Source organism: Prunus avium, chromosome 3, assembly GCF_965620075.1.
Source record: "Prunus avium chromosome 3, drPruAviu1.hap1.1, whole genome shotgun sequence".
NCBI lineage: Eukaryota > Viridiplantae > Streptophyta > Magnoliopsida > Rosales > Rosaceae > Prunus > Prunus avium.
This window is the reverse complement of record NC_142286.1, coordinates 33,221,129-33,232,082: the sequence shown is the minus strand read 5'-3', so window position 1 is coordinate 33,232,082 and position 10,954 is coordinate 33,221,129. Positions and strand designations below refer to the sequence as shown.

The following is a 10,954-nucleotide window of genomic DNA, read 5'->3' as shown; positions in this document are numbered from 1 at the left end:
GAAACCTGTTTTAAATCTCATGGGCATCCCGATTGGTGGCACACTGGCCTAACCCACATTTGCAAAGAAGAAATAATGATTAATTGGCGCATAAAAAATGCAAATTATGGTATATAAAAAATGTTCAAGGAATTTTTTTTTCTTTTTAAGAAGGATCAATTTAAATTTAACACATTACTTGAATAATCCTTCTTCTTTTGAAGTTTTTTACTTCTATTCTTGCATATAAAAAATAAGAAACATAAGAATATACGAATCCCCCAACCCCTTCCTGGCTAGCACGCCACTGGTCGAGGTGGTCATTCATAAAGAAAGAGATAAATAAAGAGACTAATTGAATAAATTTGGTTTGAAAAAAAAAATTCCAAGAATAACAATAGTACATTCATCTAAATCCCTAATACATGTATACAGAAGATAACATCCATAGTGTCGCATATCTGTAGTCCACCACCCACCATTCCAATTAAGCATGGAAGGGGCGCTCTACAGATTATTTTCATCTAAATTCGTACTAATTTTTTTTTTTAATAATCTCTTTAAGATGCAATTAAATCACCTTAAAGTTGCAGCAAATTAAACTCCAGTCTTTCCACAAGCGGGTGGAAAAATTTGGCCTATCATAGTAGGCTTGACGTTAGTACATACAGATGTGGCAGCACCATTTTTCCCATTGTATGTCAAATGGATGTCACTAATTTGCACATTCTGGCATGGAATGCCTTTGCTGCAAGCAAGCTTCACAACAACATGATTAGCAGAAGTGCCCCTAATGTTCTTGAAGCTCATATTGCTAATCTTAACTTTCGACGGGATTATCGCTTAGCATTGGCCATTTGGACAGTATTCTTAGTCTATAAGAACTGGGGAGGTCTTCACATTTTCCATAATTACGTCCTCAAAGAGCAAATCTGAGGCCACACCATTTGGAGAAGCAGGCCAAGTCTTGACCCTCATGTCATTTCAAGTGTTTCATATGGTGCACTTTCTCACTGTGACTCCTGTGACAGGTTGTTCATCATGGTAACTGCCGAGCCTCCCAATGCTGATGTCATGGCCCGGTCCGCACTTCACCTTTTCGATGTTTATTTGCTGGCTTCCATCGCCGAGGGAGACGCAATCATCGCCAGTTTTGATCTATGCACCGATGACGTTGATGTTTGATGACCGGTGATAAGTGCCTTATTTCTTATATTTTTATTCCTTTTATTTTTGGTTTTTGTAAGGAAAAGTTGATTAAAAAGAGCCTTATTACTATTAAATTCAGAGAGACGGACCAACAGCCCACTATTAACAACACCAATATTGTCCCCAACTGAACCCCCTACAAAGCCCAATAGGTGTGGGGTTATATCACAAAGGCCTCGGTGATATTAGTAGTAGAACTATTCATTATATATTGTAGGCTTATTTACACTAATGCCCCCTGAAATTACGATCAAATCTCACATTGCCCCCCCCCCCGCCTCCCCTCCCCCCAAAAACTTAAAGTGGCTCATTTATCCCGCTTGACCGTGGTTTGGTGATCCACTTTGCCCCATGCCGTCAACTTTATTCAAAAATCCGTTAACTATAATGACATGGCATGGGTGTTTCTGTAATTTCATATACATGAATCATTATCCACCAATTAAGAGTGATGTGGCAAGTAGAGCCCACCTCCACATAGGTAAAAATATAATTAAATATTCCGATGATTAAAACTAATTAAAATTAAAATAAAACACTAAAAAATTTAGAACTAAAAGGAATCTCTCTCTCTCTCTCTCTTTACCCAATTCCCTATTGGCAGCCATAACCGCCCCTCCTCAAGCCCACCCCCTCGCTGCCCAAACAACCAACAACCCAGATGGTGGGGGAAATTGCTCCCATTTTCTGACTAATATTCCAATCACTCCCATCAACTAAATCTCTTATCCCCAAACCAAACCTCTCTCACTCCCAAATTTCCGCAATCACCCACAAAATTCCTCCAATTCTGTAAGTATCTGGAACTTCTTCACCACAAGAACCCAGAAGATTTTCTGTGAAACTGAGCTAGAAAAGTCCAATTTTTCAAGGAAAATTTGGAACTCTAGAAACCAAAACTCGTCTTTAAATGCTGAAATCTAGAGAACCCAGCGATGCAACTCCTCCAGCTCTGAGGTTTGTCTCCACCATTGTAGAGCTAATCATCTGAACATTTACAGTTACAGAAAGTTTTCGATCTCATAAATTCGTGAAACCCCAACATGTACATTTTTTTATTTTTTATTTTTGCTTTTGATTTCATTTTTCGATAAACTTTGCTATTAAAAACTAGCTATACTCTGACTATTCGAGAAGAAAAAGTTGGTTGGAAGAACATGAAGGGACCGGAGCTTAAGAAGGGAGGAAAAGAAAAGAAACATAGACACAATAAAAGTTAAGAATTCAGAATCTAAGTAAACACCAGATGCATATGTAATTTATGAACCTTTCTTGTCTGGCGGGGAAAACAAAAATAAAAAATCCCAAGAGGAAAAGGCTATTTTTTTTTTGGGGAAACTGAATACTTCATTAGGCAGAAGTAGGGCTTGTCAATGGGCCGGGCTGGGCTTTAAAGAGGAGAGAGAAAATATCGGGCCGGGCTTTTTTAGAAAATTCAAAGCCCAAGCCCATCTATAGGCCGGGTTTGAAAAAGCCCATCGGGCAGGGCCGGGCTGAAATGGGCCTAAAAAATAATAAGTGTAAAAAAAAATTATTTATTTTATAAGGATGGTATGAATAAATATGCAAATGTTTGGTGATGTGTTAAAGAAAAGTATGATTATATTTGGTGGTATGATTATGTTTGGTGATATGATATGTTGTTCGTCTTATTTTATATATATAATTGTTGTATTAATAAATGACACAAATTAATGTGCTAATCATCCAATTATAAACTAGGAATGAGTAGAATTCAATAGAAACACAATTTTTCAAACAAGTAACACACACACAAAAAAATGAAAGAGGGGGATTTATCATTCAAGTGATGTAATCCTAATCCTAAACCCTTATTTATACATAATTATATATGTATGCGGGCCTAACGGGCCAGGCTTTCATAGGCTTAATCGGGCCGGGCTTCAAACACTCAAGCCCAAGCCTAGCCCAAGCCTAAGCGGGCTGGGCCCTCTCAAAGCCCATAACGGGCCGGGCCAGGTTTTTTTTTGATGGGCCGGGCGGGCCCTCGTAGGCCCATGAGCCCACGGGCCAAATGATGAGGCCTAGGCAGAAGCCAAGGCAACAGCCAGGGAAAAGAAACAAAGTAGTACATCATAAGTCTAGGCTCTTGTTGATGCACGGTCAATGGCAAGGAATTTCAGTATAAACAAATTGTAAACAACGTCTCTGGATTACAACGAACTAGAAGCACAAATTTTCGTTGTGATTTCAGAAATACTTCAAAGAAATGTAAATGTAGGGTATTGCAGGAAAAGGAGGAGAAATAAAAAAAATTATTAAAATTGGAAAATTATAATTAAAAAATAAATTGTATATTTAAATACTAATGAATTTGAAATTACAAAAACACCCCTACCACGTCATCATAGTTAACAGGCTTTTGGACGGAGTTGACGGTAGGGGGCAAAGTGGGTCACCAAACCACGATCAAGCGGGATAAATGGGCCACTTTAAGTTTGGGGGGGCAATGTGAGATTTGATCGTAGTTTCAGGGGGCATTGGTGTAAATAAGCCTATATTGTATTTTATTTAATCAAGTATCCGATATGGGACTTATATTCTTCAACACGCTCCCTCATGTGCGACCACCACATAATGGGCCACACGTGGAGCCAAATCCACATTGGAGTCAATCATTTAAGCCCAACCCGTGAACACCACGTATTAGGTAAGGTGTAGGGGTAAACATTCAAGCCCAACATTTGAACACCACATATTGGGTAAGGGTAAATGCCAAATGAATCAACCTACTATGATACCATGTTAAATTCAAAGAGACGGGCCAACAACCCACTACTAACAACACCGATATTTTCCCCAACTTAATCATCTACAAAGCCCAATAGGGGTGGAGTTTTATCACAAAAGGCCTCGGTGATATATATTAGTAGTAGAACCATTCATTATATATTGTATTTTATTTAGTCTAATTTCCAATGTGGGAATTATATTCTTCAACAATTACTTTACTTTCCTTATTTTCAGCTTTTCTGTTCTCTTAGACGGTTTTTATTTATTTATGGAAAATCGACTTTCCGGAGTATTTTTAGTGCAAGGCCAATTGGAGAAGAAAGCTAAGACATTGAAGATCATTGTGTTCAATTTTCATAATTTTCTATGAAGCCAATTGTTCCATAATTGCAAGTCAACATAGCCTAAATTTCAATCATGTCGAAACTGTGCTGTTATGGGAGATTGAACATTTGAAGACCTTACCGATTTTTCTAAGTGACGTGTAATATATCCTTGGAAAGCTTAGAGATAAAGCTACATTTATCACATTGTTCTAGAGTTTTATATAAAATGGAATGACCCCAGAGATTGCGTCTAAGTCAGTTGACGTGTCTCCCAGTCAAAGAAGGATTCTTTCCTAGTTTGTTTCGATAATTGTTTAAGGTTTTGTTTTGTTTTAGAAGAGTTTTTCCGGACCTTTTGAGATTAGAGTTTAGTTATTTTGCACTATATAAGGTTGCCCTGGGTCTCTAGAGAAAGAGGTGGAGAAAAAAGAGAAGAATATAGCTTTAGGCATGCCACCATGTTCTGGATTTTATTATTTTATTTTTATAACTATGTGTAACTAAATTTCTTTCTAAGGCGTATGATGAAGCCATGACATGATTATTTGTGAAGTACTTTGTTCATTTCTATTCAATTTTATGATGTGTTAAATTCTTAATTTTTGTGTGAATTTTATTCTAGGTTTGAAATCCTATTGCTTGATCACCACTAGGAACTTTGTATCTAGATAATTGGATAAATCTAGGAGAGAAACGCCATCCACTAGGTTTATTGGAACTAAGATTAAGAAGAGTAGATAGCTAGGAGAGAAACGTCATCCACTAGTCCTACTTGGTTGATTGAATTCTTCTAATCTTAACGGGTACTTGTATGTTAAATTTTAACACCTTGATAGGGTAAATTTTAGCATCTTGTATGTTAAATTTTATGACCTTGACAGGCTTACTTCATACTTCAGAAAGAACAACCTTTAACATTGGCATCATAATTGGATAGTAATTGGCTCTAAGAAAAGGATATAGGATTGTGATTGGTGGATTCATAACCTTAGATCTTCATCACTTTTTCTTTTAAACCTATCTTTTTTCCGTGAGTTTAATTTTTCTTTCTTTTAATTCTTACAATTTAAGTTTTCCTTAACTCATCACTCAAATCAATCAATCGTTCGTTTAATTGGGTTTAGTGCGATTTAATTAATTAAGTTATTTTTATTAGTCCTTGTGGATTCGACCTCGTACTTGCATATCTCTATACTATTGTTGATTTGTTCGCTTGCGAGTAATTTTTTTGAGAAATGCAATTCATTCATAGAATCAAAGTAGCGTACATAGAACGACACAAAACAGTGGCCTAGTTAAAACCTTCTTGAGGGACAAACTCCAGGGTAGGAAAGAGTACCACACATGTCATTGACTAATAAGAGAGTCTGAAATAGTCGCGCATGACCAATGCTAGAGCAAGATAAAATAAAACAGCAAACTGACATATAGACCTCTTACGCATAGACCTCCGACGAGAACACTACAACACAATCCAACTGTCAAAAGAGTCCTGCTATGAAATCATAGTCCTTTGCATAGCCACAAGACATTGAGAGCATCTAACAAAGAGCACAATACCCCAAGAAGAAAGAAAACATCAACTAAACACACCATCTCTAGCCACCTCCAATAGTAATTGGCAATGAAAGAAGAGAAATCTGCAAGGAACAACACAAAGACTAACCCCACAAACAAGTCAGGAAAGAAAATAAAATAAAAAAGCCCCAAGCACGCCGTATCATCTCAATAGTGACAAAGAAACCTCCTATGAACATAGTCCTTGAGACATGCGGAGAATCAAAGATCAGCTAAGGGGAGAACGAAGAAAACACCACGCAACAATAACAAAACTGGCCTAGCCATCTAACCTGAACACAGGGATCAAGCACAAGAGCATTCCCTGGATGCCAAGCCCACGAATGCTCCAAGAACACATTAAGGAAGGCGCCCAGGAGACTCCACTTGACCTGTCTCCATAGGTTTGTTAGGAAGGACACCAACATCACCCGAATTCGCAGTCACCATAGCAGAGTAAGTAGTGAAACCCATAAAGATGGGTAAAATGTTGGTACCCAACAACCCTAGTTGCCAAAAACTTGGCCCAACACCATGAAAATGAGGACCAAAGCTATAGACCCTAGGTGAAGAGCCATCCATGCCAAATCTCTGGACAACAATCGCCGTTGACTCGGAGACTGTCGGCACAATAGCAGTAGCAGACCCGCTGAAACCACCATACAAAGGTAACCACTAGAAACGCCGACTCACAGAGGAGAAAGTGAATGAAGAAACCAACACACAGGATATGAGAGAGACAACAACAAGGCCAGCACCCCAGAATCGAATAGAGGAGTGACGACATCGACTCGACGTGGAAGAAAAGTGACTCTACCCTTTCAAGTCGAAGAAGGCGACGACAGCTGAACATGAATGAAAACGAAAGTTGTTGGGCCGAGGAGGGGATGACGATTGAACGTGAAAAACCTAAACCCTAATATTTGATGCACGTCTCTCCTCGCTTGCGAGTAATTTAATTTGTGATTTTTGGATACTCTTTTTCAGGTGTTCGAAAATCTACATCAACCGGTCTATGTGTATTCCATTTGTGTTTAGGCTTTCACCAAGGGCAGTGATCACATGTTGAAGAGTCACATTTTTGCAATTCAAGACATTTATGTGGAACAGCTTGTTGTTCAAAGATGTTATGTCTTGAATGTGTGAATTGGTGATCCCTGTGTATCTAATGTTCTGCATTAAAGGAACCCAATGGAGCAAATTCTATTTGTTACCCTCTGTTTCTAGCTCACGAGAAATTGATCAAAAAAACGTGTCCTTCAAATTTAAAAAACTTACTATGGGCAGTGAGTTGCATTTTCTAGTTTTTGAACAATCATTTTTGGACCAAGCTATTGATCCTTGGCCATCAAAAGTGCCACCTCCTGAGACTGTTGACCCATCAATATTTTGGAAAACGACCCAACCATCTTGTGACTTGAGCTTTTCTAGCTCTGCAAGAGCCTGCAGGGTTCCTTCAACCCAAATGCTAATCGGTGCTTTATAGGGCCCTTGAAACTTCACTGGACCAGCCATGTAGTTTCCTTTTGCTATCACAACTGTGTTCGGAGTTGTGCATGCGCATGCTTCTTTCCAAGAACTATTAATAGCCTAAAATCGATAGCATACTGAAAAGGTTACTAAGATGTTAAGATATAAGTCCGCATTCACAGTCTGACAACATTTACAACTTACTAAATATCTAGGAAGAGAAATAATTAAATATAAAGGCTAATTGAGTTAATTTGGTTAAACAAATATCCAAAGAAGATTCAAATTGCAAGGGGATTGGCACATTGTTTTGTCCTAATTCACATCTACAAAGAAGAAAGAATGATTAGTATGGCGCGCATAAAAAATGCATATGATAGCAGATAACAAATGTTCAAGGCAAATTTTTTTTTTTAATGTGTATTTAAACAAAACACATTACTTGAATTAATAATCCTTCTTCTTCTTTTATGTTTGAGGTTTTTTTTACTTCTATTCTTGCACAAAAAATAAAAAGCATAAGATTGAATCACCCCTTCCTCTTCCCCTTCCCAGCACACCACTGGTCGAGGTGGTCATTCATACAGAAACAATTAAATAAAGAGGCTAATTGAGTAAATTTGGTTAAACAAATATCCAAAGAAGATTCATATTCCAATAACATTCTTTTTTAATCAAATATCCAAAGAAGATTTATTCATCTCTTTTAAGATGTAACAAAAAATGTACTGAGATATTTTCCCCCTCTTAGATGAAAACACCAAGTACAATTAGCAAATAATCAAAGAGCACACAACCAATGTGTCTATGAAGAAACATCAGCAGCATGGGTTGTGCTTGTTAGATCAAGCAGCAGCAGCGCTGGTAGCGCAAGCAAGAGGCTGTGGCACGCGATTAATTGTCGGCTTGACATTAGAACACACAGAGGTAATAGGGCCTTTGTTTCCAGTGTACTTGAAATCAATGTCACTCAATTCCACATTCTCACATGGCATGCCTTGGGTGCATACAAGCTTCACAGCAACTGGGTCGGTACATGTGCCCTTGATGTTCTTGAAGCTAACATTGCTGATCTTAACTTTGGAAGGAACCTACACAAAACCATTCATTAATTGATTAATTTAAATCCTTTTAAATATTCAGTAAATGATGACTTGATTAACAAGGGACATATATATGATGTTAATAAATTGTTATAGATAGATACCCCTTTTTTGCATTCGTTCCATGGGCAGTACTCTTGGTCAATGAGGATAGGGTTACCAACATTAACCATGGTAATATCCTCAAAGTGAATATCTGAGGCAGTGCCATCTTTTGGGGAATCTGGCCATGTTTTGATCCTCACACCATTCGTTGTATCAGTCAAGGTGCAGTTCTTAATGTTGATGCTGGACACGGGTTCTTCCTCTGGGTACCTTCCAAGGCTCCCGATGGCTATGCCGTGGCCTGGCCCACACTTAACGTTGGTCACAGTGATGTTCTTGGTACCGTCACCGATTGAAATACAATCATCCCCAGTTCCGATGGTTGTGTCAATGATGTTGATCCCAGTTGAACGCCCGATGTGAATTCCATCAGTGTTCATGCTTTCCTTAGGTGCTGAGACGGTAAATCCTTTGATTTCAACCTTCTCGCACTTGAAAACATTGACGTGGAAATTTTTGCTATCTTTTGAAGTTACGTCCAAAATTTTTAAATTGGTGAGGAAGTTTAACCTCAAATTCTGCATATATTAAGAAAACAAATCAAACACAAATATGTTTATATTGTCAGGCTGTGAATCTGGATCACGTATCATCAAGTCATGAATTGATCAATGAGCAAGATTCGCAAATGCTCCTGTGTGACACAAGAAGATTTTCAAGTATATAAAACAACATGGTTGGATTAAATCATCTTACAATGTGTTTAGATTTGCATTGTGTATTTTTGTTGCAATCATTGTTTTTCCAAGACTGTGCTCCTTGGCCATCAAAAGTTCCACCACCTGACAAGGTTAGCCCGTCGACGTGGTCGAAACCAATCCAAGTGTCGTCCTTCGGGAGCTGGCTGCCATCTACCGGAGCCTGCAATGTTCCTTGGAGCTGGAACTCAATAGCAGCCTTGCAAGGACCTTTAAAAGTTGTTCCTACAAACTTGAATGTTCCCTTTGGAACAACAATTTTACTCGGTGTTGTTGATGCACATGCATCTGTCCAAGCCTTCTCTAAAGCCTAATTAACATTACACAAATTTAAAACTGTTAATGATTTAGTTTGGCAAACAATTGTAGAAACAAATTCTAATCAGAACCGAATATGAATACAAATTTTTTTGTTACCTGGGTAATATCAGAGTCTGGCTTTCCACCATATTTTTCACTTGTCACATCTAAGGCAGCAGGTTGAGCTTTAGCTGTGGATGCTAACAACAAGAACACGAACATTGGCAAGACATTTTTCAATTTCAAACCCATCTTGAGACTTTGTTATTTCCTTTTTCTTTGGAGTATGATGAAACTCCATTGCTTTCAGCCCAATTTATACTCCCATTGGAAAGCTCATCACCGTTAATATTTATTTGCCCAATTAAGAAGTTGAATGTTGGTCAACTATCCTATAATTAGTAATTAATTAAGCTGCTCAGCTTTAGAACATGAATTACCTACAATGGCTCTTGGCTCATTTTCCAATTTGGGCAAAAGATTTTTTCTTCCAAGACTTTGTCAAATTAGAAAGAAAAGATTTATGACATGGATGACTTATAAACCGAAAGTACTAAAGATGTTATAATCCAATTTGGTGCAAAGATTAACAAAAAAAATACACACATACAATTGATTTTTCATAAACAAAAACTGTTTCCGAACGCACTAATCAAACTAATAAATTCTTGACCATAATTTGTAACAAAGTAGTCGTGACAGGGGAAATAACTATTGGAAATTCGTTGTATATTCACATTGAAAAGTTAAGGGATCTAGCCTGGGTTTATAAGGAGTGAGTGAGGGCCTTATCTAAGGCATGCTTTACCAATAGTTGAGACCCAATCAGGAGATGTTTCGACTTGTGTTCTTACTAAGGTAATTTCTATTACGTATAGACAAATATTCTTATCTGTCGATTTATTTGTTGATGCAATCAGACCGCAGCACAAATGTTTCCAAGGTTGGAAAGTCATGAGATCATATCTCTTAACCATTGGATCTAACTAACCTATTTGATCCAACGGCTAACCAATTTGATCTAACAGCTAAGAGATAGGACCTCATCTAAGGGCCTTAGATATATGGCCCTCACTATAGAATTCTTATATAGCAAGGCATGTGTTGGGCTCAACGGCCTTGGCTACTCCTCCAATTATTTTTTGGGTGGAACCCATTGAGAGAGAGAGAGAGAGAGAGAGAGAGAGAGAGAGAGAGAGAGAGAGAGAGAGAGAGAGAGAGAGAGAGAGAGAATGCTATTGATGGTTGATTGTGGTTATTTTAAGTTTGAGATTTCGAATAATGGAACAAAACATTGTTGAGAATGATTAACAGTGAGTAAGTTTTACATCTCTCTACTATTTCTTTCCCATGAATAACAATAGTACATTAATCTTCCTAATCTAAATCCATAATACATGTATACAGATCTAGATAACATCTATACTGTTGCATATGTGTAGTCCACCACCCA

At 37.8% G+C, this 10,954-nt stretch overlaps 1 protein-coding gene and 1 pseudogene across 1 annotated transcript; both read right to left on the bottom strand.

The window, feature by feature from the left end:
• Positions 1-576: 576 nt before the first annotated feature.
• LOC110770200 (exopolygalacturonase-like) lies at positions 577-8,123 on the bottom strand (annotated as a pseudogene).
• Positions 7,906-9,774, bottom strand: LOC148295982 (exopolygalacturonase-like). Its single transcript, XM_088250943.1, has 4 exons — positions 9,619-9,774; positions 9,200-9,511; positions 8,503-9,021; positions 7,906-8,386 (listed from the first exon to the last, which is right to left on the bottom strand). Exons 1-4 carry the CDS (start codon positions 9,751-9,753, stop codon positions 8,141-8,143), a joined length of 1,212 nt encoding a protein of 403 aa, XP_088107069.1. The 5' UTR covers positions 9,754-9,774; the 3' UTR covers positions 7,906-8,140.
• Between the last annotated feature and the right edge of the window lie 1,180 nt (positions 9,775-10,954).

Bases quoted from the DNA above. Each gene is read 5' to 3' on its own strand.
- LOC148295982 (XM_088250943.1), bottom strand. From the start codon at position 9,753: ATGGGTTTGAAATTGAAAAATGTCTTGCCAATGTTCGTGTTCTTGTTG. The intron at 9,022-9,199 runs GTAAGATGATTT...TAATATATGCAG, and splicing joins AATGCAAATCTAAACACATT to AATTTGAGGTTAAACTTCCT. The intron at 8,387-8,502 runs GTATCTATCTAT...GGTTTTGTGTAG, and splicing joins GGAACGAATGCAAAAAAGGG to GTTCCTTCCAAAGTTAAGAT.